This window comes from Callorhinchus milii, unplaced genomic scaffold, assembly GCF_018977255.1.
Source record: "Callorhinchus milii isolate IMCB2004 unplaced genomic scaffold, IMCB_Cmil_1.0 Scaffold1, whole genome shotgun sequence".
Classification (NCBI taxonomy): domain Eukaryota; kingdom Metazoa; phylum Chordata; class Chondrichthyes; order Chimaeriformes; family Callorhinchidae; genus Callorhinchus; species Callorhinchus milii.
Window position 1 is genome coordinate 133,831,462 of NW_024704742.1, and position 27,925 is coordinate 133,859,386.

A 27,925-nucleotide genomic window follows, 5' to 3' on the forward strand; every position below is an offset into this window, starting at 1 on the left:
AATCCCTCAAGAAAAAAAATGTTTTTTGTATTGAATTGAATTGTATTCTTGCATGCCTTTGGCCATTAATAAGTCAGTCACTCAATCCACGATTGTGAGACACTGCTGTGTGCAATTGGCTGTCATGTTTCGCCCACAAATATACAGTATATTCTGCGAAGGGCTTTCAGATGCCTCCAAGGCGTGAAAAGCGTTATGTCAAATGCAAGTTTTATTATTATTAATATATTAAAAATTTATCAAATTGTATAATTAATACCGCTCGGTGCCAAAGTGAGAACGAAAGTGAGAGAGAGAGAGAGGGGCCTGATTAATATTAATGCAATTACAATACTGCTGAGATTACAGCAAAGCATCTTAAAAACGTCAATGAACCTCACGTCATGGGATTTGGCCTTTGCTCACAAACTTCCTGCCGGGGCCCCTGTCAGATCGAGCCATTTGTTCTGGGAATGTAAACAAGTGAAAAAACCAATAGCCAAAAAAAAAGGGTCACGTCCTTCATTCTTACCGGGGGGGCCGGGGTGGGGTGGTGGTTAGGGGGCTTTGCTTGGCTCCGTAGTGATGATGCTGGTTACAGCACGCACGGAAATATTGCTCTAAATAGCCCGAAGAATTGAGACCTTAAGAGCCAGCAAGGCTGAGACTAAGTGCCCAGAAGAGAAATTGTAGGCTGGGATTTTGACTTAAGTTGTTATAATGCAAATCTTTAGGGGAAACAAAGTGGAAACAAATGGTTTCTATTCAATGGCACCAGATAGTTCTGCGGAACATCGTGAATGTTAATCGCTTTCCATCTATCTCTTTGCGTCGGCTACCGCTGGAATTGAAACGCAAAGGATAAACTGCAAACAGTAACATCTGGTGTGTTGTCCTTCCTTACACTGCATTGTCAGATGCATCATCCATCGGATGAGATGTTAAACCGAGGCCCCATCTGCCTGTTCATGTGGATGTTAAAGATCCCGTGGCACTATTCGAAAAGAGAAGGGAATTTTTTTCTCCCTGTGTCCTGGCCAACAATCCCCGAAATGAAATTGGTCACTCACTTCATGGCTGATTGTGGAACACTGCTGTGCCCAAATTGCCCACCGCATTCACTTATAATTAATTACGCGCATTAATCTTCATAACGTCTCAGCTGTAGAACTTTATCAAATCGCCACACAAGGAACAAGAATAATCCTTACATTTAATACAGCCCTTTCACATCAGAACACTTCAAAGTGCTTCACATGATATACTGCAAAGTGCAGTAACTGTGTATGTTTACTTTGTGTGTCAATTTACGAAAGGCATTGTATCACAAAGAGCGATTGTTTTGGCAGGTCATCTCTTTTCAATCTCTCTTCTCTTTACAAATTGCATCATAGGATCTTTTAACATGCACCTGAGCAGGCAGATGGGACCTTGGTTTAACATCCTATTCCAAAAGATGACATCTCCGACAATGCAGTGTTCCCACCACCGCACTACATTACAGTGTCAACTTATACAACAACAACAAGATTACATTATATAGCGCCTTTCACGTCGGGAGGACGTCCCAAGGCGCTGGACAGAGTACAGCATTTCAGACCCAAGCTTGGGTTGGGGGGGGTAAGGGGGGAAGGGAGGTGGCCGATGGCATGGTCGAAGAGGAGGGACTTGAAGGAGGCTAAGGAGGGGGCGAGGTGGAGTGATTGGGGGATGAAATTCCAGAGGTTGGGGGCAGAGTGGCTGAAGATTCTCCCGCCAATGGTGGGACGAGTGGGTCGGGGGATGTGGAGCAGGCCAGAGCCGGCTGAGTGGAGGGAATGAGTGGGTTGGTAGGGGGTTAGGAGGTCGCAGAGGTAGGGTGGGGCGAGGCCATGGAGGGCTTTGTATGTGAGGAACAGGATCTTGAACTGGATCCTCTGAAGGATAGGGAGTCAGTGGAGTCGGGCGAGAGTGGGGAATATGGGGTCACGGAGTTTGGTGCGGGAGAGGACACGGGCTGCAGAGTTCTGGGTTATCTGCAGCCTGTGGAGGGAGGAGTTGGGAGGACCGACAAGCAGGACATTTGCATAGTCGAGCCTGGAGATGATGAAGGCATGAACAAGAGTTTCAGCGGCCTGAGGGGTGACGCAGTGGCGGAGTCGGGCGATGTTACGGAGGTGAGGGAAGGCAGTGCGGGTCATGGCTTGAATGTGGGGGAGAAAAGACAGTTGAGGTTCGAAGAAGACACCGAGGTTCCTGACTGGCGGTGAGTTGTAGTGTGCAACCATGGAGGTTGATGCTGCCAGAGCCTGAGGTGCTGAGGCACTGGCGCGAGGCAATCAGGAGGGCCTCAGTCTTGTTCACATTCAACTGTCGGAAATTTGCCCTCATCCAGGACTTGATGTCCGACAGACAGTCTGTCAAGACAGCAGTGGTCCTGGAGTTGAGAGTGGAGGCAGAAAGATAGAGTTGGGTGTCATCCGCATACATGTGGAAGTTGACCCCATGTCTGCGGATGATGTCACCAATGGGGAGCGTGTAGATATTAACGAGGAGAGGGCCAAGGACAGAGCCCTGGGGGACGCCAGATGTGACAGTTCGGGGGCTGGAGGAAAAGCGTTAGAGGCAACGAAGTGGAGACGGTGAGAGAGATAGGAATTGAACCAGGAAAGGGCAGGTCCGCGAAGATTGAGTAAAGCGGAGAAGCGGTGTATGAGGATGGAGTGGTCGACAGTGTCGAAGGCGGCAGAGAGGTCGAGGAGGACAAGGAGGCAGAGGGAGCTCTGATCACAGATATTGAGAATGTCATTGGTGACTTTGACCAGAGCTGTTTCCGTACTGTGGGCAGCGCGGAAGCCGGATTGGAGGGGTTCAAAGAGGGAATGGCGAGAGAGAAAGGAGCGGAGCTGGGACACGACGACTCATCGTGTGTCTATTCAACCAAAGGCATTCAGTCTGCTGCCGAGAGAGTCACTTTGTTGGACTCAAAATAACCAGCCCACCATCTCCCATACATTAATCATGGCCTGAGGCTGCCACCTGCTGTTCGTCACAGGAATTACAAGCTGGAGATTTGGCATTATATAGTGCAGAGTGACTTATAATAATAATAATAATCCTTGCATTTGTTATAGCGCTTTTCGCGTCAGGAGGACGTCCCAAAGCGCTTCACAGAACACACTGTAAAGTGAATTGACTGTATATTTGTGGGCGAACGCAGCAGCCAATTGCGCACAGCAATGTCCCACAAACAGTCGTAGATTGAAAATGACCAATTTATTATTGTTTTTGGTTTTGGAGGGATTATTATTAGGCTCTGTGTGGAGTAAGGAAACTTGCCCAAGGTTTCGCCCTCTGCCTGGAATTGAACTCAGGTCTCTCACTTGCAAAGCGAGTGCTCTAACCACTGAGCTACAGGACTCCATTTCTCGAAGGGTTGGTCCCGAGCAAGGGAGATGTGGGGGAGCTGGATTATGATAATTATTATTATTAAACTGTCTTTTAAAGGAATGAGTTACAGGCCTATAGGGAAAAGGCGGGTAAACGGGACTGAATGGATCGCTCTTAAAAGGACCAACACAGACAACAATGGCTTTCCTCAGTGATGTAAATTTCTATGTGTCTGAAAGGATCCAGTGTCCTGGCCTTAACCACACTTCCTGGTGAACCCGTTCCAGTGGTGAACTAACCACTGTGCAAAAGATATAATAGTAGTAACAATCCTTGCATTTGATGCAGTGGTTTTCACGTCAGGAGAACGTCTCAAAGCGCTTCGCAGGATTTTGTGGTAAGTGCAGTGACTGTGTACTCTTTACTCCAGATAGACACATGAGGGAGAAGGGAATAGGAAGGTATGGAAGAGAGTTAGGAGTAGTTGAGGAGGAGTGGAGTACAAACACCATTAATTGGGATGAATGGCCTGTTTCCATGATGTACAGTCTACAAAAGCAACAAGATTACATTTGTATAGCGTCTTTCACGTCGGGAGGACATCACAAGGCACTGGACAGTGTACAGCATTTCAGACCCGAGCTGGGGTCAGGTGGGGAAGGGAAGGGAGGGGAAGGGGGGTTGGCCGATGGCATGGTCGAAGAGGAGGGTTTTGAGGTGGGACTTGAAGGAGGCTAAGGAGGGGGCGAGGCGGAGTGATTGGGGGATAGAATTCCAGAGGTTGGGGGCAGAGTGGCTGAAGGCTCTCCCTCCAATGGTGGGGCAGGTGGGGTGGAGGACGTGCAGCAGGGCAGAGCCGGCTGAGCAGAGGGAGCGGGCGGGTTGGTAGGGGGTTAGGAGGTCGCAGAGGTAGGGTGGGGCGAGGCCATGGAGGGCTTTGTAGGTGAGGATCAGGATCTTGAATTGGATCCTCTGAAGGATAGGGAGCCAGTGGGGTCGGGCGAGAATGGGGGAGATTGGGTCATGGAGTTTGGTGCGGGAGAGGACACGGGCTGCAGAGCTCTGGGTTATCTGCAGCCTGTGGAGGGAGGAGTTGGGAAGGCAGACAAGCAGGGCATTTGTATAGTCGAGCCTGGAGGTGATGAAGGCATGAACAAGAGTTTCAGTGGCCTGAGAAGTGAGGTAGTGGCAGAGTCGGGCGATGTTACAGAGGTGAGGGAAGGCAGAGCGGGTCATGGCTTGAATGTGGGGGAGAAAAGACAGTTGAGGGTCGAACAAGACACCGAGGTTCCTGACTGACGTGGTGAGTTGTAGTGTGTAACCGTGGAGGTTGATGCTGCCAGAGCCTGAGGTGCTGAGGCGCTGCTGTGAGCCAATCGGGAGGGACTCTATGTAAATTCTTTGTAAATCTATGCAAAGCTATAAGGAAATGCACAACAACACCCCACAATAGCCGTGAATTCAATGATCTATTTCATTTAGGGGATTTTTGGCCAGGAGAAACTTACTTCCTTTTTCGAATAACATGATGTGGGTCTTTAAATCCATCTGAACAGGCAAAAAGGGCCTCGATTTCACATCGTCCTGTAGCTCAGTGGTTAGAGCACTCGCTTTGACAAGCGAGAGACCTGAGTTCAATTCCAGGCAGAGGGCGAAACCTTGGGCAAGTTTCCTTACTCCACACAGAGCCTAATAATAATCCCTCCAAATCCCAAAACAATAATAAATTGGTCATTTTCAATCTACGACTGTTTGTGGGACATTGCTGTGCGCAATTGGCTGCCGCGTTCGCCCACAAATATACAGTCAATTCACTTTACAGTGTGTTCTGTGAAGCGCTTTGGGACGTCCTTCTGACGTGAAAAGCGCTATATCAAATGCAAGGATTATTATTATTATTATTATTATTGTAACTTGACGGGGGCTTGAACTCACAACCTTTTGATTGAGAGGCGAGAGTGCTACCAACCCAAATAATTCCTGTTAAAAAAACAATTGATCACTCAATTCACGACTGTTTGTGGGACACTTCTGTGTGTAATTGGCTGCCCCATTTCGCCCATAAAATATACAGTCAATTTACTTCACAGTGAAGCACTTTGAGATGTCTCAAAGACGTGATAAGGCGCTATATCAAATGCAAAGATTATTATTGGATTATTATAACCAAGTCGGGCTGACACCAAGTGCTTTCTGGTGTTTATCCTGAAATTGCCCCTTGCCTCCTAGAACCTCAGCGCTCTTGACATCCTGCCCATCTCTACCTATCTTCAAATCTCACCACACCTAAGGTCACCTGCTTCAACCCCTTTCTCCGAGCTTGGTCTCTGATCCACACCACTGTAAAGTGCTCTGAGATGCTTTCCTATGTGAATGGCGTCCTGGTAAATGCAAGTTGTTTTTGCAGTTGCCTTGGTAAATCTGAAAGCAAACCACATTGACTCCCAATTTATTAAGGATTCTGTTTGGAGGACCAGGTAATGGGACAGTCAGACAGTCAGTATAGTCTTGGATTAGGTGTAATAATGATGATCTGTTCAGATCTCTATGTCATAATAACAGTAATAATAATCCTTGCATTTGATATAGCGCTTTTCACGTCTTCTAGACGTCCCAAAACGCTTCACAGAATATACTGTAAAGTGAATTGATTGTATATTTGTGGGCGAACGCGGCAGACAATTGCGCACAGCAGTGTCCCACAAACAGTCGTATATTGAAAATGACCAATTTATTATTGTTTTGTTTTTTTGGAGGGATTATTATTAGGTGTGTGGAGTAAGGAGACTTGCCCAAGGTTTCGCCCTCTGCCTGGAATTGAACTCAGGTCTCTCACTTGCAAAGCGAGTGCTCTAACCACTGAGCTACAGGACTCCACATAATGCCTGATGAACACAGCACAAGAATGTATCGCTCTCTAAAACTCCCATTAATCCACTTTATACTCGTCTCTCCCTTTATTGCGTTGTTTTCATTGTGATTGGAATCTTGTCTCCCCCCTCCGACAGTTCCTACACAACATAACTTCAACACCAAGTGTGGACCTGAACCAACAAAACATCAATTTCCATTTAGTGGAACAATCAGCAACCACTGAATGACCTTTTCAGTTCCATTAAAGTCCACTCCTCACCCACAACACACACACAGTTATACCACTTCACAGTATATCCTACCAAACACTCGACTACCTGTTAAAGCGATGTGTCAAATGCAAAGCATGTTATTACTAACTACTCACTCACATTAATAGAATACAATGCATTTATACAGCACACAAAGCGCTTATCAGTGGCGGGGTTTGACGCCGAGACGAAGAAAGGAGGAAGGTGATCATAGGCATGATCGAAGAGGAAAATCTTCAATGTGATCAGAAGACAGACAAAGAAGGGGCAAGGGAAAGGGATTCAGGCAGAGAATTCCACAGTTTCGGGGCTTCACGGCTGAAAGCACGACCGCTGACGGAGGAGAGGAGGGGACGAGGGACATGCAGGAGGCCAGAGTCGGCTTACCGGAGGCAGAGGGTTTTGAAGTGGGCGGGGGTAAGCAGGTCACAGAGGCAGTGAGTTACCAGGGAATGAAGTGATTTGTACATGAGAGTCAGAAGTTGTGGGTTCAAGACCCACGTCAGGACTTTCAATCTCGGGGGATGTGCAGCTGGGGGGGGGATGGGGACGGACGGGTGGGTGAGGGGTGGTGGGGACGGTGGGGAGGACTAGAGGAGTAGGCTTTGAGGAGGTCAGAGATGCATGATGTTACCAGGCTCTATAGCTCCCTGTTGCAGAATGATCGATTTCAAGATCCTCACTCTCGTCTACAAATCATTTCATGCTCCAGCCCCTCCCTACCTCTCAAACCTGCTCGCACTTCAATTCCCCTCCCCCCTCCTCATTTGCTCAACTGACTTGGCCTTTCTGCCTGTCCCTCAACCCCTCCACTCCACCATTGGCAACTGTGCTTTCAGCCACCCACTGCACCCGAGATTCTGGTGGGCGAACACGGCAGCCAATTGCGCACAGCAATGTCCCGCAAACAGTCGTAGATTGAAAATGACCAATTTATTATTGTTTTTGGTTTTGGAGGGATTATTATTAGGCTCTGTGTGGAGTAAGGAAACTTGCCCAAGGTTTCGCCCTCTGCCTGGAATTGAACTCAGGTCTCTCACTTGCAAAGCGAGTGCTCTAACCACTGAGCTACAGGACTCCACGAGATAGAATCGGTCATTCAATTCATTTGCTTGGGGGACATTACTTTGTGCGAACTGGCTGCTATGATCGCCCAAAATACACAGTCACACTACTTTAAAGTGTATCCCACAAAGTTCTGTATCAAATGCAAGGATGTATTTTTATTTATTTAAGAATTTATTTATTTTTTCTTTCGGTGTAAAGCAACAAACATTATCACAGTGTCACCCAGTTGTTGCAATGTGAGTAGCAGCCTCTTTCAAAAATGTGTGGGACTGCATTCCAAAAGGAAGGGGATATAGTTTCTTCTTAATTAATTTTTTTTTCAGCAAAGAACTTTGTTGGAGAACATTGTTGGATGAGACGTTAAACCATTTGTCTGTGAGTCAATATTCGAAAAGAGAAGGAAGTTTCTCCTAGTGTCATGGCCAACAATTGCCTCGCCCCCCACCCCTGATAAAAATTGGTCATTCTGTACGTGGATCTTTGCTGTTTGCAAATTGGCTGTCGCGTTTGCTTACAAAATACACAGTGAGTATACTCTCCGGTAAAACTCTGTGAAGCACTTTGAGACATGCTCCCTCCTGATGTAATACCACAAAATCCATCCCTTGTTTGATTACAATCCTATTTTGTTAACAGACAATTGTTGGGTGTGTTCTGCAATATGATCTCTTACTTACATCTCACTCATCGAGTATTGTACATACCTATTTCATCTAAGGTTACTGATGACACAGCAATGTAAGCAGATGTCCTATGAATAGAGCCAATAATTTCCCTCCTCTGTTTCAAGAAGTGGGCGTGTTCGATGTAAACGTCAAAGCAAGCTCTCAGAGCTAGTTCTTCCACAAAGCTGTGTTGAAAATACGGAGTCTAGACCTCTCTTGCAATCAGGTGAGTAAATTGGACGCAATGAAAGGGTCCTATTTGGCTGAACAGGCGTTGAAGAATCTTATACGGATGCCTACCATTGGATCCGATGATGACCTGAAGCTGGGCTGCAGTGCTCTGGTCAAGCAGTTGATCGAGAGCAGTAGTGGGACTGTAGAGGACGGGGTAGAGGGGGCTATAGCTCCTCTGAGTGTGGATATGCTGCTGAAGGAGGCTGACCGGCTCTTGATCGAGGACATAGTGAGCGGGCTCAATCCTATGAGCGCGAGTAAAGCCAAGCTGTTCATCAGCGCCGTCTGCACCGAGCTCTTCCAGGATGACAAGAAAAATCTGGGACGTATCCTCGCCTTCCTGAGTTTCGTGAGCATTGTTGCCCAGAGGGTAATCCCAGATAGCTCTAGCCCGGAGGACGAAGTGGCTCTGTTGTCCGACTGCGTGGCTCAGTGTCTAATCCAACACAAGCACGCCTGGATCCAACAGCAGCCCAACATCTGGGTGAGTCTCGAGACCAAGTCTCAAAACCAATAACCTCTCGCCCACATCTCTCTCCCCAACCCCCCAAGTTACAAGTCCCTTTCCTGGACTCTTAATAATAATAATAATAATAATCCTTGCATTTGATGTAGCGCTTTTCACGTCGGGAGGACGTCCCAAAGCGCTTCACAGAACACACTGTAAAGTGAATTGACTGTATATTTGTGGGCAAACGCGGCAGCCAATTGCGCACAGCAATGTCCCACAAACAGTCGTAGATTGAAAATGACCAATTTATTATTGTTTGGGGTTTTTGGAGGGATTATTATTAGGCGTGTGGAGTAAGGAAACTTGCCCAAGGTTTCGCCCTGCCTGGAATTGAACTCAGGTCTCTCGCTTGCAAAGCGAGTGCTCTAACCACTGAGCTACAGGACTCCTGTTCAGGTGGATGAACGTTAAAGATCCCCCACGGTGCTATTCACAGCGAGATGTCTCAAAGCACTTCACGGGATTTACCGTAAAGAAGCGTAATGTGGAGATCCTGTAGCTTTGTTTGAAAAGAGAAGGGAGTTTCTCCCATTTCTCCAGTGTCCCGGCTCATTCACTTCACGGCCGTTTGTGGGACATTGCTGTGCGCGAGTCGATTGCCGCATTCGTCAAAGAAATACACAGTCACTACACGTTACAGTAAATAATATTAATACTAATAGTAATCCTGCCATTTGATATAGCGCCTTTTCATGTCTTCGAGACATCTCAAAGCGCTTCACAGGATATACTGTAAAGTGAATTGACTGTATATTTTGTGGGCGAAATGCTTGGGAATGCTTTGAGATGTCTTGCTGATTAGACAGGAAGGCACACATTGAAGATAACATAAACTGAATCAAAGGGCAAGTCAGAAAAATAAATATTGTCACACCCATTGGAATGTTTGGAATGTGGAATTCATTGTCACAGACTTATTGAGACAGAATTGGTCAAATATTTCTTGCAGTTGATACAACGCCTCATCACATTGTCGAGATGTTTCAAATCCCCTCCCAGGTTTTACTGAAAAGGTATTTTATAAGTGTGCATTTTGTAGATCAGTCAATTTGTCCCACGAACAACCAGGAAGTAAATGACCAAATTTTATCTGGGGTGTTTGGAACGAAGAATTCTTTATCACAAACTTGACAAAGTTGGCCAGGATACCGCGATAAAGTCCCTTCTCTTTTTGAACACTGCCATGCAGATTTTTAACATCCACCTGAACAGGCAGACGGGACCTCGATTTAACGTCTCATCCGAAAGACGGCACCTCTGACAATGCAGCACCTATGGCGCTATTCAGAAAGAGAAGGCAATTTCTGCCGGTGTTCTTTACAATTGGTTATTTGCTTCATCACTGTTAGTGGAATGTTGCTGTGTGCAAATAGGCTGCCACATGTGTCTATAAAATACACAGTCACTATACTTCATAGAAAAACATTGCGAGGTGTGGTGAAATATTGTGTCCACATGATAAGGATTTAGATTAAATGGAAGGTTTATTGTTATTTAAGCCTACTACTCATTTCGGATTTCCTGTTCATATTCTTGCACAATTTTTGGGTGAGTTTATGAGTCACACCCCTTGGGATCATTAAAAAGGGCTAGACTGAAACTCGTGAAATAAAAGGTGTGGAGAAAAGAGGGAGAAATGGATTAAAAGATCTGAAATTAGCTGATAAACTGGTGGATCAGGCTCGATGGGCTGAATGGCCTCCGCATGTTCCTATGTTCCTTTCCATTTAAAGCTTTCAGGGCAGTAATGAAAATATGATTATTTTTTGCCTGCAAAATACACAGGTAACTCACTTTACACTAAATCTGTAAAGCTCACTAAAACTCTGCAGTGAGAGCAAACGAGAGGGAGACAGAGCCAGACGAGAGGGTGAGCGAGCTAAAACGGACTGTTAATTTCCTCTTTGCTGTTCCTTCTCTTTTTTATATTTATCTGTACTCTTCCTCTCTCTCTTTCTCTTTCTCTCTCTCTCTTTCAATTCCTCCATGGACTACCTCATTCTACCTCCCACCACATCCTTCAACCCCACTGACCTGACTGCTTGCTTTACTCAGCCTGCTTCATGTCCCTCACCCTACCCGCCCCACCAATGGTAGGCTGGCTTTCAATTATTCTGCCCTCACTTTTCTTTAGCTCCATCTCCGACTCGCTTGCTCTCTAATTTCATGCAGGGCATGTGTCAAAATGTGCCTCTTTAAGCGTTCCTTTGGTCATCTTTCCCTTCCCCACCCCACCTCGGCTCCCACCCTGCAGCTCAGTTGCCCATCTAGCTTTGTCAAGGGCTGTGAGACTTGTAGCTTTACATCTCCGAATGCTGGCGCTGACCAGGTAGCTTCCTGTCAAGGGGAGCAGAAGGTAGTTCTATCAACTGGAAGTGACATCAGTGGTGACCCAACCAACTGGAAGTGGCATCACGACAACCTTTTTGATTTGCATGCCCGTTACAAACGGGAGCCGGACGGCAGTGACATAAACCAAATGTAGTATAAATGCACGGCAATGGTTACGGTGTAACATGTGCTTATGTTTATGTCTTCACACAGGGATCCTTTCCCATGATTGCCACCGGAATGTTCCTTATGAGCGGGGCGCTGATCGGTACCATTCTGTCAAAGTAACCCCTGCAGCCTCCCCGGGGAAGTCTCCTCGGTCTCTTTGGTGAGAATCCGCCATAGCAAAAATATCGCGACGTGAAATGAATTGAACACAGAGAAATGTAACCACGTTGATTATGGTGCCACAAAAGACCGAGGTGTCAGTCTGTCTCAGTGTGTAGCAAGCTCACCTCTGAGTCGCAAGATTGTGGGTTCAAGCCCCACATCTAGACTCCTCAGGCGCTGACAGCATCAGCATCCAAGGCTGCACTCTCAACCTCTCAAAGCCAGTCAGGAAACTTGGGGTTCTGATCGACCCTGAGCTGTCCTTTCTCCCTCATATCCGCACCACAACTGGCACCGCCTTCCGTCACCTCCAGAATGTCACAAGACTACGGCACTACCTCACCCCTCACGCAGCTGAAACTCTGGTCCACGCCTTTATCACCTCAAGACTGGACTATGGGAACTCTCTCCTCGCCGGCCTTCCCGCCACCTCCCTCCACACTGCAGGTCATTCAGAACTCTGCAGCACCAGGCTTCGGGACCACATCACTCCCACCCTCGCTCGCCTCCACTGGCTCCCCATCCCCCAGAGGATCGAATTTAAGATCCTCATCCTCACCTACAAGGCCATTCACGGCCTTGCTCCCTCCTACCTCTCTGACCTACTATCCCCCTACCTACCTGCCCATACCCTCCGTTCCTCTGGCTCCGGTCTGCTCCACATCCGCCGCCCCAACCGCCCTACCATTGGTGGCTGGGCCTTCAGCCTCTCAGCCCCGTCCAACTGGGCAGGCTTCGGTTTAACGTGTTATCACACTTTAAACCGAGGCCTGCCCAGTTGGACGTTAAAGATCCGAGGGCACTATTCAAAAAGAGGAGTGAATTTCTCCAGGGATCCTGGCCAACAATTATTAGTTGGCTTTTAAAGATAGATGAGTGGGGTGGGGAGGGAAGGAGTTGAGTTGGACGTGTTGAGGAAGCCAGCTCCATATGGTGGGGGCACAGTGGCTTAATGTTTGTCTCTTGAGAGCGAGATGGTGTGGGGGAAGAGGTGCGTGGCAGACCAAGTTGAGGGGGAAAGCAGGAGGGTGAGGCTACAGAACACCAGAGCGATACGGAGGCCTTGACATATTTTTTGGTGAGGCTGAGGATATTGAAGTCCTCATGTTGGATATCGAAGAAACCTTGGAAAAGCTTCCTTACTCCACATGCCTCTGTTTACGTAGCAGTAAGTAAGAATCCGGTTGGGTGTCGATTGATAGATCACTTTCCAGGGTTAATAATCCTCCTCCTCAAAAAATCCTAAAATTTGGTCAGTCAATCCATGACTGTTTGTGGGACACTGCGGTGCATAATTACTGTCGCGTTTCAGCCACAAAATATACTGTCAATCCTCTTTATAATATATTCTGAAGTGCTTTGAGATGTCTCGACCATATAATAAGGTGCTATATGCAAGGATTATCATAGAATATTACAGCACAAAATGAGGCCATTCAGCCCATCATGCCTGAGCCGGAAATTATTATATTATTATATTAATATTATTACATTATTATTAATCAATTCGCTAGGAGACAATGAGACAGTGCAGCCTGTAGATGAGGGAAGAGATGGAGGAGAAGAGATAGAGCTTGTGGATGGTGAAGCTGTAAGGAGAGCATTTAGAAAGTTGAGTCTGCAGTCAACGAGGTCTGTTTGATAAAGGAACAAAGTCCATTCTCAATAAATTTGATGTCTTTTATGTCTTTTTTTTGCAGGAAGCTTTTGTCTCATCGCACCTATTCTGATTCTAAGTATTGATAGCCAAGATCCTTACCCTCTAAACGCTCTAAGACAGAGATGTATATCATTCTACCTTCCGCGCACACTATTTACTCCGGATGGCACTTCTGTGTTTACGTCAGCAACTAAAGTTTAAAACAAAATCATTAGTACATCACTCATTGATGGTGCAAACAAATAAAGAAATATGAGGGAGGATTTTTTTCGCGAACCTACACAAGATTCGTTCAGATGAAGAAGATCATTCGGCCCATTTGATCTCCTCCTTCCAGACACCCATCTTACCGTTCCCCCCCCATCACAGCTCAACCACTCTTCTTGGTAACCTGTTCTATTTGTTAATTACTCATTGACATTGCTGCGTTCAAACTGGCTGCTGCATTTTGCCCAGAAAACACACAGTCCCAACCACTTTGCTATACTGTATATACTGTATATGTAACTGTACATATTGTGAAAAGCTTTGAGACATCTCAATGACATGATGAAGCCCTAAAGCATGATAAACCAATGTTCGCTTCCTACTGTCTTGTTGCATCCTAAAGTATTGCTTTAGATTTACTGTTTCAATCCCATTCAAAATTGTACACACCTCAGTAATGACCCTTGGAGTGGTGTTCTCTCAAGACTGAAGAGAGCTGGCTTGGCTCTGCTCAGTCTGAATGTTTTTGCACAGGGAATTGAAAACTTCCGCTCTCTAGTGTGCAAACATCACTGCAAGTAAACGATTAACTTCTTATCTTACTTTTGAAATTTGCCACCAGCAAAACCAAAATAACATCCTTGGTCACAAAGCTTGGAAGCACTTTACAGCTGACTAGGTGAAGGGAATGCAAATATCTCTATCAAACACACATTGTGCCCACAAATACAGAGGCACAACACATCACAGTAAAATCAACAACAGCTTGCATTTATAACAGCGTCCTTCACACAGAATAGTGTCTCAGAGCACTGCACAGCAGTGGGATTGTACAGAAAATGCTGTGAAACCGCTTTGAGATGTTTATCTACGTGATAAGGTGCCATATCAAATCAACATGTTATTACATCAGGGATTGGTCTTTAGTCTGACATTACACTAACTGAACTTTAAGGAGCTTTTATTTAGCACTATGTCAAATACATTCAATATTTGTTTCTGTTTTTTTACATAAACCACTAAGAATTAGTGAAGCCTCCCAGAGATTCAATAAAGAATTATACCAATACTCCCAGGACTCATTTTAATGAACTTCTGAGTAAAAGGCGAATAACAAAATGTCACCAATGTCGCGCTTAGCAGTGCAGTTCCCCATTGATGAGAGTTCTGTGTGTTGGCTCAGTGTTTCCACTCCTGCATCTGAGTCAGAAGGTTGTGGGTTCAAATCCCATGTCAGGACGTGAACTCACATTGTCTAAGATGACATTCCAATGCAGCACTGGAGGGGGTGTAGTGTGTGGCATTGTCGGAGGTGCTGTCATTCGGATGAGATGTTGAACTCAGGTCTCATCCGCCTGTTCAGGTGGACGATAAAGATCCCATATCGCTATTTGAAAAGAGAATGCAATTTCTCCTGGTGACCTCCCCAAATAAAATTGGTCTCTCGTTTCATGGCTGTTTATGGGACATTGCAGTGGGCAATTGTGCTGCAACGTTTGCCTACAATAACACAGTCACTTCATGTCACAGTAAATCCTGTGAAGCGTTTTGAGACGTCCTTCCAACCTGATAAGGTGCCATACCAAATGCAAGGATTATTATTATTGTTGTTTAGCCAGACTCTGAAGGATGGGCTAATATGTATGAGTGTGTGCGTGTATGTACGCGTACATGTGAGAGTATGCGCACACATGTTTGTGTGTGAGTGTTTATGAGCGAGAGTATATGAGCGCGAGTGTGTGAGTGTGTGTGTGTTTGTTTGTGTTTGAAGACATCAAGTGAGGGTTCAGCTGCGATGCATCCAACAACTGCACGCTGATCAGGATCGTATGAGAAACGGTCACTCAGGTGAGTTGGGACTGTAGAGCACTGCACAAGTCAGTGTCTTCAGGACAGGAGGGAAAGAGAATTCTAAAAGCAAAATAAATCCTCAGCAGAAGGCACGGGGCCAATGGGTTACATGACTGTAACTCTAGGAGGGATTATAGAACCATATATATTCACAGTGCAGAAGAAGGCCATTTAGCTCATCTCTGTGCTGCCTCTGTTAAAGAGTAATCCCTCAGTTCCATTTTTTTTCATAGATTCATAGAATGTTACGGCACAGCAGGAGGCCATTCGGCCCATCGAGTCTGGGCCGGCTCTTTGACAGAGCAACTGACTTTTATTAACCCCACTCACCAACTTTCTCCCCATAACCCTGCAAACCCGTCTTCTCCAGATACCTATCCAGTTCTCTCTTAAAAGCTGTTATCGAATCGGACTTCACTACCCTTTCAGGCAGATCATTCCAAATTCGAACAACTCGCTGAGTGAAAAAATTCTTCCAACCTCCCCTCTGCTTCTTTTGGTAGATATCTTAAGACTTGACCACGGGCCACAGACACACCTACCAGCGGAAACAGCTTTCCTTATCTAGCCTGTCGAAACCTTTCATGATCTTGAAAACCTCTATCAGGTCCCCGCGTAACCTTCTCTGCTCTAATGGGAAAAGTCCTAACTTCTCCAGCCTGTCCTCATAGCTAAGGTTCCCCATTCCTGGTATCATTCTCGTGAATCTCCTCTGCACCCTTTCCAGTGCCTTAATGTCCTTCCTGAAGTAAGGTGCCCAGAACTGGACGCAGTACTCCAGCTGAGGCCTAACCAGTGTTTTGTATAGATTAACCATAACCTCCCTACTCTTATACTCTATGCCCCTACTAATAAAGCTCAGTCCACCTAATGCCTTTTTTACTGCCTTATCTACCCGTCCCACTACCTTTAATGATTCGCTTACTTGAACACCCAGATCTCTCTGTACGTTCACCCCCCTTAAGATTGAGCTACCAAGTCTATATTGCCTCCTATCATTTTTCCTACCTAAGTGTATCACTTCACACTTATCCAAATTTAAATCCATCTGCCACATGTCAGCCTATTCCACCATTCTGTGTATGTCTGCTTGCAGTTGTTACAGTCCTCCTCACCATTTACTACCCTACCTATCATCTGCAAACTTGGAAATAGTGCTCTCTATGCCCAAGTCCAGATCATTAATATATATATTAGAAAGAGCAGTGGTCCCAATACCGATCCCTGGGGGACACCGCTGCACACCTCCTTCCATTTCGAGAAACACCCATTAACCACCACCCTCTGCTTTCTGTCACTCAGCCAGTTCTTAATCCAAACTGCCACTGTCCCCTTAATACCGTGGGCCTCTAATTTTTTATTAATCTCTTATGCGGTACTGTGTCAAAAGCCTTTTTGAAATCCATGTAAATAACGTCCATCGCATTTCGCTTATCAACCCTCGCAGTCACCTCTTCAAAAAATTCTATTTGCCTTTAAGAAATCCATGTTGGCTGTCTTTAATCACCTCATGCTCCTCTAAGTAGAGATTTATTCTGTCCCGGATTATGGTCTCCAGTAGTTTTCCTATTACTGAAGTTAGGCTGACTGGCCTGTAATTTCCGGGTTTGTCTTTCTGCCCCTTTTTGTAGAGGGGGTAACATTAGCCACTCTCCAGTCTCTTGGCACCACTCCTGTGTCCAATGAAGATTGAAATATAATGGCCAAAGCCTCCGCTATTTGAACCCGTATCTCCCACAGCAACCTTGGGTGAAACCCATCTGGTCCTGGTGACTTATCAATTTTGAGCCCAGTCAATCTTTTCAGAACTTCCTCTCTGTCTATAGTAATCTGATCTATTTCCTCTACCCTCTCATCCAATACTGCGGCATTTGGGGCATCCATTTCCGTTGTGAAGACAGATGCAAAGTACTCGTTCAGTACATCAGCCATCCCTCTGCCTCCACAACAAGATTGCCGTCATTGTCTTTGATTGGCCCCACCCTACCTTTAACTAACCTTTTTTCCTTTATGTGCTTGTAAAATATTTTAGGATTCCCCTTTATGTTACCCGCTAACCTCTTCTCATGCGATCTTTTAGCCTGTCTTATCACTCTTCTAAGATCACTCCTGCATTCTCTATAATGTGCTTTGCTATCCTCAGTATCTTGCATCTTCCAATTGTCGTACGCCATCTTCTTCTTTTTCATCCTAGACAGAATATCCCTGGTCATCCAAGCTGGTTTGGTTGTCGCACATTTCCCTTTTTGGGAATATATCTATTTAGACCTTGAGCTATCATATCTTTGAAGATCTCCCATTGCTCATGAGTCGTTTTACCTGCTAGTCTTACTTGCCAGTCCACCAACTCTAGGTCCCTTTTTAGCCCATCAAATTTGTCCTTTTCCATTCAAGCATTTTCGCCCTTGACTGTACTTTGTCCCTGTTCATGTTCATTTACCCATCTTTTACCCCATACCCTGTAATATATTCCTTATAGATATCTATCCAATTCCTTTTTGAAAGCTAATACGGGTTCTGCCTCAACCATCGTTCCATACCCTAACTCAGGGGTCTCCAACCAGTTGTCGTCTCATGCACGCTCAATAATTTTTGGGGTCGGTCAGGTGTCTGACACATGCGGAAACCCATCACCGTGCTTAAGAGTTTCCAAACCAAGCTGTGAGTTCCACGCCTCCCACCTACACATGGAAATCCCAGAGATAGATTGTTGGAATGGAATGCGCTCCCTCTCCCTGAAAGGGCACATCCTGCTTACTTAATTCAGAAAAGTATTAGGCGTAGGTTGGCAAGAGCCAAGGCTTGGGGATCGCAGAGTGTGTGTTGGAGTCTGCTGGAATCTAACCAGCTAAAAACACATAGCTTACCATTGATATCGCTGTCTGGCAAGCTTGCCCATGCATGTCCAGCTAGGACCAGCCTACCTGTTAGCACTTTGCCTTTCAAAGCCCTCAATAAAAATAAGGAGCGATATTTACCACAGTTTAAACACTAAGGTTTATATTTTTATGTTGACATGCATGAAATACATTGTGCGTCTGGTTTCGTTCGAATTGGACTAAATAAATATGCAGTTCTATCACTCTTATAAATTGGATAGATTTCTGTTGGAAAGAATATCTTGGGATATAATAAATAGTTTGGGACACAACATGACAGGGAGCGGGGAGGGCACCGTAAGCGCGATCGAGGAAAGAAAGGTCTTTAGGCAGGGTTTGAAAGTGGGGAGGGAGGGGGCAAGATGGAGAGATTGAATGGACCTTGGTCTTCCTTCTCCTTTTTCCTAGCAAATTCTTATGTTCTCTTTCCTCTTGTCTTTTTGATTATGCATAAGAGCGCCACCTAGTGGTGATGTCTTAACTATGTATGTGACAAAAATACTCCTAACTGGGAGGTGGACACTGGCACATCCAGGCTTGTTTTCCTTTCAGAGAGAGCGAAATGTCTCAATATTGGAAGCCGAGTGCAGCCACAAACTCCCCTCTGTTGCAGTCTGACCTCACCAGGGTATGAACCCTTCTCACTGAAGCTAAGCAGAAGTCTGAATAACATAAACAACCAGACAGTGAAACATTTGGTATTCTTAGAGGGGCCAATACCCCAGCCTTGGATACAGGGAAGAGGATCAATCAAGCCTTTAAGACCAATTTGACTTGAAATTTAAGAACGCGCAGAACAGTGGGGGAAATTGTTAAAATTCTGTTCGGTGTTGCGTGCTAATCAGAAGCCTTACATTTCATATAGCTCCTTTCCCATTGGGAGGAGAGAGAGAGAGTGTGTGTGAAAAGGAAAACAAAACTGTGACAAAGAGAGCGTGTCACACAGTCCTAAGCCTACTGATCTGTTCAGAAGGCTACTATGGTAGACAGAGGTAGAATTGTCCATACACTCCCTAGCACTTCCTATCTTTTCCGACCTTCTCCTACCCTACACTGCTGTACACAATTGGCTGCTGCGTTTCGCCCACAAATATACAGTCAATTCACTTTACAGTGTATTCTGTGATGCGCTTTGAGATGTCAAAAAGACGTGAAAAAGCGCTATATCAAATGCAAGGATTATTATTATATTATATTACAGCTAATCAGTGCTTGTTGCACATTTCCCTCCTCCACCTCTGCACCATCAACTTTGCAAGTGAGAGACCTGGGTTCAATCCCAGGCAGAGGGCGAAACCTTGGGCAAGTTTCCTTACTCCACACGCCTAATAATAATCCCTCCAAAACCAAAAACAATAATATAAATTGGTCATTTTCAATCCACGACTGTTTGTGGTACACTGCTGTGCGCAATTGGCTGCCGTGTTCACCCACAAATATACAGTCAATTCACTTTACAGTATATTCTATGAAGCGCTTTGGGACGTCTAGAAGACGTGAAAAGCGCTATATCAAAAATGCAAGGATCAATGGCCAAGCCTTCAGTTTCCACACTCCTAACCTCCAGATCTCCATCCCTCTACCCTTACGTCTCGTACCCCCACCCCTCTCTCTTTCTGTCTTCAAGTCCCACTGCAAATCCTTCCTCTTCAAATGTGCCTGCGGTCACCTCCCTCTCATTCGATTCCAACAAACTATCTCTGAGATTTCCTTGTGTAGTTGGGATGCATGGAAATCTGTTTGGTTTTAAACATGGTGATGGTTTTCCACATGTGGCTCACCAAAGAAAATCCCATAAGAACATAGAAGAACTTACGAAAAAGACCATTTGGCCACTGAAATTAGCCACTTAATGCAATAGCTTTCACTGTCACAGGATCTAATTGTGTTATAAACAATCGCACTGTACTTTGACTCAATTAGAAAGATGAATGCAAACATTCAACGCTCTTTGAGTAAATGTTTGTTCCCTGCTATAAACAGCTAAGCTTAAACAGTTGTAAGTAAGAAAGAAGTGATGTTAATTTGGCGTTACATAAACAGTTGGACTCAATTGCAAACATAACAGAAGTGTCTATCTAGTGAATTTTACATAGGTGTCACTCGCTCCTGAGATTAAGCCCCACACACAGACTTTGATCTTATGGTTTAACAACAACAATAACTTGTGTTGATAGTGCCCTTCACGTAGGGCAGCATCTTGGAGCTTTTAACAGTGGTGCAGTCTGACGCCGAGCTGAGAGGACAGAGGAGGAGACCGTAGGCACGGTTCAAGAGGAAGGTGGCTGAATGCAGGAAGAGCGAAGCAGATGCGGTCTCATCTACTGGTCCCCTCTGCTTGTTTCGATGGACTTTAAAGATCCCATGGCACTATTCGAAAAGAGAAAGGAGTTTCTTCTGGTGCCTTGGCCAACAATCCCTCAGGTAAAACTGGTCATTCACTTTATGGCTTTGTGTTTTGCTGTGCAAATGGCTGCACAATTTGCCTAGAATACTCAGTCACTACACTTTACAGTAACTGTTTTGGGGACATTGATGTGCAAATCAGTTGTCACATTGACGGTCTCTGATACCAGGTATGAATAATAATAATAATTTTTGCATTTGATATAGCACCTTATCAAGTCTTTGAGACGTCTCAAAACACTTCACAGAATACAATGTGAAGTGAATTGACCTGTGTTTTGTGGGTGAAACGCGACAGTTAATTGCGCACAGCAGCGTCCCACAAATAGTCATTGACTGAGTGACCAGATTATTATTATTATTATTTATTTCAGGGATTATTACCCCAGGAAAAGCAATTCACCAATCGACTAACTGAATTCCTACTTCCTGTTATGTGAACAGAGGCGTGTGGAGTAAGGAAACTTAAATCAAACCCAGGTCACTTGTGAGTCGAGAGCTTTAACCACTAAGCTACAGGATTTGCAAGAAAGACCCAAATAATACACTTGACGGTAAATCCTGTGAACCACTTTGAGACATTTAAAAGATGTGCTAAGGCTCTGTAATCAAATGCAAGGATTATTAACTTTGTTTTATCAACGAGCGCTTGTAACTGAATTTGATGGAAGGCAGATGCAAACACAGCCACAAGGGGTCAGGGTTTGCTATGCGCATGGGAAGATTCCTGCGATCCAGAGAGAAACACAGGTAACGTTGTTTACAGGGAGGTCACATTCCCATCAAAGAAACGTTCCCGCTTTCATTAACCCTGTCCTGGGTGACCGATCTCAAATCAACCCCAATCAGCGTGAGATGAATTCATTAATTTTCTCTTTGCTTATCACATGCACAGTGGGTTTGATAAATAATAATCCTTGCATTTGATATAATAATAGCAAAATTCCTTGGATTTATCACGTCACTGAGACGTCTCAAAGGGCTTCACAGAATATATTGTAAAGCGGATTGACTGTGTATATTGTAGGCGAAATATGGGGACTTTCATGCTGGGAGGACGTCTTAAGGCACTTCACAGCATGTCCTGCAAAGTGTAGTGACTCTCTATTTTCCAGACGAACACACTGATGTGTGATGTGCTGTGTCGTGGGATCTTTAACATCCACCTGAACAGGAGGAAGGGATTTCAGTACGGCCTGGTGAGTTCTAGTCCTGATATGGATCTTGAACGCACAACACTACTGCCTCAGAGGCAAACAACAATAACAAATTACTGTAGAGTGCCCTTCACATCAGAAATTTAGATGCGAGCTACTTAGGGCACCAGACTGGTCACAATATACCATTCCACGCAGTTAAAATAAAATATTGCTTCAAGTGCTTTTGAGACACTGGGAGAAACATTGACTATCGAATGGTAAATAACTGCTTGACTCAGTCTGGTTCCCCACAGAATACACAATCCTCTTTACAGTATAGTCTGTGAAGGCTGTTGAGACATCTCAATGATGTGATATCAAATGCAAGGATTAGTATATTATTATTATTACAGAAGAGCCTTGTGCAAGGTGCCTTTTCAACCATCTCTTAATATAAGTTCAGAAACACTTCCCAACAAAGTGAGCTGGGAGCTAAAATGAATTCTAACAATAATAATAATCCTTGCATTTGATATAGCACCTTATCACGTCAGAGGCCATCGCAAAGCACTTCACAGGATTTACTATGAAATGGAGTGGCTGTGTATTTGTAGGCAATAGCAGAATTGCTCACAACAATGCCCCAGAAATAGCCATGAAACAAGTGGGTCAATTTTATTTGGGGGACTGTCAGCCAGGACTCCAAGAGAAATCCCAATCGCTTTTTGAATAGTGCCATGGGATCTTTAACATCCACCTGAACAGGCAGAAGGGACTTCAGGTTAACATTTAATCCGATGGATGGCAAGCACCTCTCCACCCCCTCAGTGCTGTAAACTTTCTGTCCCTAAATTTCTTTTTAAAATAAATTATTTCATCACTCAATCCATGGCTGTTTGTGGGACACTGCTGTGCGCAATTGGCTGCCGTGTTTCACCCACAAAATATACAATCCATTCATTTTACAGTACATTCTGTGAAGCACTTTGAGACATCTCGAAGCCATGATAAGACATTATGTCAAATCCAAACATTATTATCATTATACTTATGGGTAGAAATTGTATTTAAATCTAAATTTTATGTAGCATTTCAGATCGCGCAAAATTGGACAAATTCTTTAAAAAAATTGAAGCTGTTTATTCTGTAAATTTAGTTTAGTCTGTAAATTTCTTTCAAGACAGTACAAATAAAAAAGCCCTGCGTGAAGGGCACTATATACTATGCAAGTTGTTGTCGTTGTATATCCAGATCCAAGTGGAATTTCTCTCCCAGTGATTCTTTACTATCATAGAATCATAGAATTATCCAGCACAGAAGGAGACCATTCGGCCCATCGTGTCCCTGCCGGCTCTTTGAAAAGAGACATCCAATTCAATCCCACTCCTCCGCTCTCTCCCCATAGCCCTGCAAACTTGTCCTCCCCAAATAATTATCTATTTCTCTCTTAAAAGTTGTTATCGGCTTCCACCACCCTTTCAGGCAATGCAGTCCAGATCCAAACAACTCGCTGCGTGAAAAGAAATGTTGGGCAAGTTTCCTTACTCCACACGCCTGTTTATCTAGCAGTAAGCAAGAACCCAGTTGTTAGTTGATTTGCGGATCGATTTTCCGGGTGTAATAGTTCCTTCAAAATAAATAAAAATAATTTGGTCACTCAATCCGCGACTGTGTATGGGACGCTGCTGTGTACAATTGGCTGCTGTGTTTCACCCACAAAATATACAGTCAATTCACTTTATAGTATATTCTGTGAAACACTTTGAGACGTCTTGAAGACATGATAAGGCCCTATATCAAATGCAAAGATTATTATTATTAAAGACGACCAGTGGGGTGATGTCATGGCTCAGCGCTTAAAAAAAAAGCCCGCTCATGTGAATGTACTTTTATTCATTTCTTTCTGAGTTGTGTTCCAAACTGATGAAAAGAATGCAAGAATTTTCTATATGAAAGAAGACCAAGGTCCATCCAGTTGGCCTTCCATCATCCTGGCAGTTGCACATGTCATGTCCCAAACTATAAATATCCCAAGATATTATTTCCTAAAAGAAATCTATCCAATTTGCTTTTGAAAGTATCAACACTTTCTTACTCCCACCATCTCCCTCGCGAGCCTGTTCCATACATTTACTACTTGCTCATCAAATAGTGTTTCTGCAGATTTGGTTTGAATTTCTCCCCCTTCAATCCTCTGGTGTCCTCTGGTTCGAAAAGAACTGGGAGCAAAGGAGGGAGGGACCAAAGAGAACGGTGGACGAAAATTAAAGGTGGCTGAGAAAACAATGTTTGCTTCTGTTAAAAAAAAATGGATGAGGGTTGATTGAGAAAAAAGGGGAGCCGGTATCAAAGGCGACGTTACAGGTTTCTGAGCAGATGGAATCCAGCCCTAACTAATCGGATAGTGCTTGTATCCAGAGTTAAGAGGGGACAAAATGCTTGAAATCTGACAGTCGTTCACACCCAAATGCACACATGCTATTAATATACATTTGTAGCGTCTTCAGATGTCCTCCTGGCATGAAAGACTCTATATCAATGTAATTTATTGTTGTTGTGGAGAAATAAATTGTGGAATTGTGTAGCTCAGTGGTTAGAGCGCTCGCTTTGCATGCGAGAGATCTGGGTTCACTTCCCGGCAGGGTAAAACCTTGGGCAAGTTTCCTTACTCCACATGCCTAATAATAATCCCTCAAGAAAAAAAAGTTGGTCACGGCTGTTTGTGGGACACTGCTGTGCGCAATCGGCTGCTGCATTTCGCCCACAAAAAATACAGTCAATTCACTTTACAGTCTGTTCTGTAAAGCGCTTTGACACGTCTAGAAGATGTGAAAAGGGCTATAACAAATGCAAGGATTATTATTAGTAGTAGTATATACACACGTGTTAACGGCATCATTTACACTGAAAAATGCATCCATATCTACAGTAAACTCCTATTAACTTGACACTGATTTAACTTGTCGCTACCACGTAACTCATTGTGCTTTCAGGAGGACATCAGCAGTCAATATCCTGGCCACATTTATAAATAATAATAATCCTTGCATTTAATATAACGCCTTATCTTCAAGACATCGCAAACCGCTTCACAGAATATACTGTAAAACGAATTGACTGTATATGTTGTGGGCCAAACGCGGCAGCCAATAGCGCACAGCAGTGGATTAAGTGACCAAATTATTATTATTATTTCATGTATTTATGTCTATGCCTAACTCCCTACTCTGGAAAACTCTTCACTGAGCCCTTTTATTGGGAGTGCTGAGCTATAGGAGTTTACATTAATAATAAAATATTCCTTGTGTCTGATATAGCCCCTTTCACATTTTCTAGACGTCTCAAAGCGCTTCACAGAATAGACTGGAAAGTGAATTAACTGTATATTTTGTGGGCGAGACGTACTATTAACACACCTACACACAGATAAATACACACTCAAATTACTCACACACATTCACACTGATAAACACAGACACATACAGACAGTGTAGTATTAAAACACACTGATAAACACACACACACATACTTGTACACTGGCATTAACATTACACACATCATCTCCTTCACGCCCATTTCGCCTCTCTCCAAGTTCCACCCCCTTTGCTAACAAACCTACAAGTTGGACCCAGAGAAAGAGAGAGAGAGAGTGTGTGTGTCTGTGCGTAAAAAATAAAAAACATTTGTCTGATCCCAACAAGAGTGCATTGGAGCAGCCAAAACAAATGCATCTCCTCCTCCCTCCTTCCTACAAGCTGCTGACAAATATCCAGGCAAGCCAGCCAGCACAGCCAGCCCAGTGGCTGAAATCTTCCAGCAAAAAAAAATAATTGAATTGCAATGTTTTTTTAGACAGAGAGAAAGAGAGTGAGTGATTGTGAGTGAGTGAGTGAGTGAGTGAATGAGTGAAGGGAGAGAGACAGAGGCAATGCAATGCACCTTGAAATCACTCATCCTGATGTGAAATCGACAAGCACTCCACTACTGAGAGACAGACACTAACTACTGAGAGACTGGGAAGATACATAGGCTCATCCATCGAGTTCCCCTACCCTGTGGGAACAGAAACTGACCAGAAACTTGCTGCACCAGATCATACAATGTTTTTGCCCAGGAGCCTTGGCTGTTTATTGAGAGCAGTTTCTCTCTTAGCATTGGTGTCCACTGGATTCACCTACTCTTACTTCTCAATTTCAGAGCAAGATGATGTCGACAGGTTAGTGATTTGCATCTAAGTTTATTTTCCCCCTTTTTCCTCATTTCCCTTCAGACTATCTCTCTTTCTCTGTGTGTGTGTGTGTGTGTTTAGTCAACAGGAGTTCCTTATTTCACTGCCTTGACTCGTGTGTTAGTTTGTTGGTTCTTTCCTTATCTCTCATGTTACCCATTTTGATCTCTTCCCCCCACCCCTCAAAAAAAAGTGGGTGTCCTGACATTAAATAAAGCTGATTCTGAGAATTTGGGGAACTTTATATATATATATATAGGAAAGAAATCTTGCATCAATCTCTTGTGAAATTGTCTTGTGCTTTCTTTCTCTTCTAAACACGCATCTTAATTCGTGTTGGGAGTTTATGTGCAAGAAAAAGAAAAGTGAAAGAATCTTATTCATTTTTTTCACAGGGTGGGTTGGTGGTGTGTGTATGTGTGTGTGGGGATGGGGTGGGGGGGATTAGGGGGAGGAGAGAGAGAGAGAGAGAAGGGGGGCAAACTGGGGTTAAGAGTTCGCCTTGTCCTATACCTGAACACATTACCTTTCATCTCTCCCCCCACCCACCCCAAAAATAGCAGAGAGATTTGCCCAGATAACAAAGTGGTCACAACAGAGTATCCTTGTCTGAAATCCAGTGGTGAAGTGGCGACCTGTTTCAGGTGAGAGAAACTCAAACACGCCTTTATTGTGAATATTTCCTCCTTTGCTGGGCAACTCTTCCAATTTCCATCACCCACGGAAACGTGCAAAGCCTTTGATCAATATCTGTCTTATTTTATCCAGCGAGGGGCCGGTGTGTGTATATGTTATATTCCCTCGTGCCCTCCATTCCACAATCGCTGACCACTCTTTCAGCTGCTGCGTCCAAAACTCTGGAACACTCTTCCCCTATCCCTCCGCCTTGCCCCCTCCTTCCCCATCTTCAGGTCACTCCTGCAGACCTTCCTTTTTAACCATGGTTACGGTCACCTCTCCCCTCCCCCCGGCCCGGCTTCGTGCTCTCCCACTGTCAAGCGCTCTCGGATGCTATCCTGCGTGAAGAGCGCTATATAAATCATAATCATCATCATCCTTGCATTCGATACAGTGCCTTATCACGTCTTCGAGACGTCTCAAAGCGCTTCAAATGCAAGTTGTTGATGTCGTTATGTGTAATAGATTAACAAGCCATAGAGCAGGTTTGATTAGGTCAGTGATGTGAATGTGAACCTCTCTCTCTCTTTCCCGCCTCATTTAATCCTTGAATCTCTCAATTGAGCCTTAAGGGCTGTTTTTGAGGTGGGAAGGGAGAAGAGAGCAGTGTGTTACCAACATCTTTGTTTTAATTAGGTTTATTTTGAGCCAATTTGCTGACATAATTCACATGGACAGCATGTACACAACCCCCTGTTGGTAGGGATCGGGATTGCAGTACTTCTGACCTGAGGAGTGTGATCTGCCCTTACAAGAGGAAGCGGAGATACTGAAATGGAGAGCTCACTTGCCCCCGTGGTCACTAGGCTCAGGCCGGGCTTGACCTGACGGAGAGGTCATTCCATCACGCTCGGCTGGTTGTGAAGACAGGTTCAGGTCTGCATTGTCCTTTGACAATTTGGGACTTAGATTTGTGTGTTTTAACAACTATTTGCATTTATTTATAAAAGCGTGCTTCAAGTAAGATAATATCTCAGTCTATTTTATAATAATGGGGTTGGGTTCCTCACAGGGGAGGGGAGACAGGGAGGTGGTGGCCATAGACACTGTCGAAGAGGCAGGCTTTAAGATGGGACTTGAATACAGTTGGGGTGGAATGAGATGGGTGGGGGAGTGGGGTAGATCTAGATGGTTTGGGGCTAAGTTTGGAGGTGATTAGGACTTGTTTGTGGGGACAATCCTTGTTCCCTAGTGGAACATATTCAGTCTAATTCGGTTAATGGGGGTGAGACCCCTAACCTCGCTCACCAAAAAAAAAAAAAGTA

The 27,925-nt window shown here is 44.6% G+C and overlaps 2 protein-coding genes across 4 annotated transcripts in view; both read left to right on the plus strand.

Moving 5' to 3' along the window:
• The window catches only part of LOC103184875, a 65,227-nt gene extending 50,687 nt beyond the window's left edge, over positions 1 to 14,540 (plus strand). For 2 of the 3 annotated variants that reach the window (XR_488579.2, XR_488578.2), the window contains 2 exons: positions 11,496 to 11,610; positions 13,313 to 14,540. Coding sequence is in view for 1 of the 3 variants with exons in the window: in XM_007903105.2 (XP_007901296.1) it covers positions 8,451 to 8,924; positions 11,496 to 11,570 (549 nt within the window). In the remaining 2 variants the exon portion in view is untranslated. Of the gene's footprint in view, positions 1 to 8,350; positions 8,925 to 11,495; positions 11,611 to 13,312 lie in introns of those variants that run through there. The other variant, XM_007903105.2, reaches the window with a different exon arrangement.
• Positions 14,541 to 25,641: 11,101 nt separating this feature from the next.
• Positions 25,642 to 27,925, plus strand: part of ccbe1 (collagen and calcium binding EGF domains 1) — a 126,993-nt gene continuing 124,709 nt past the window's right edge. The window contains 2 exon segments of the mRNA XM_007903104.2: positions 25,642 to 25,970; positions 26,543 to 26,626. Of these exon segments, the coding sequence (XP_007901295.2) occupies positions 25,855 to 25,970; positions 26,543 to 26,626 (200 nt within the window). The 5' untranslated portion in view covers positions 25,642 to 25,854.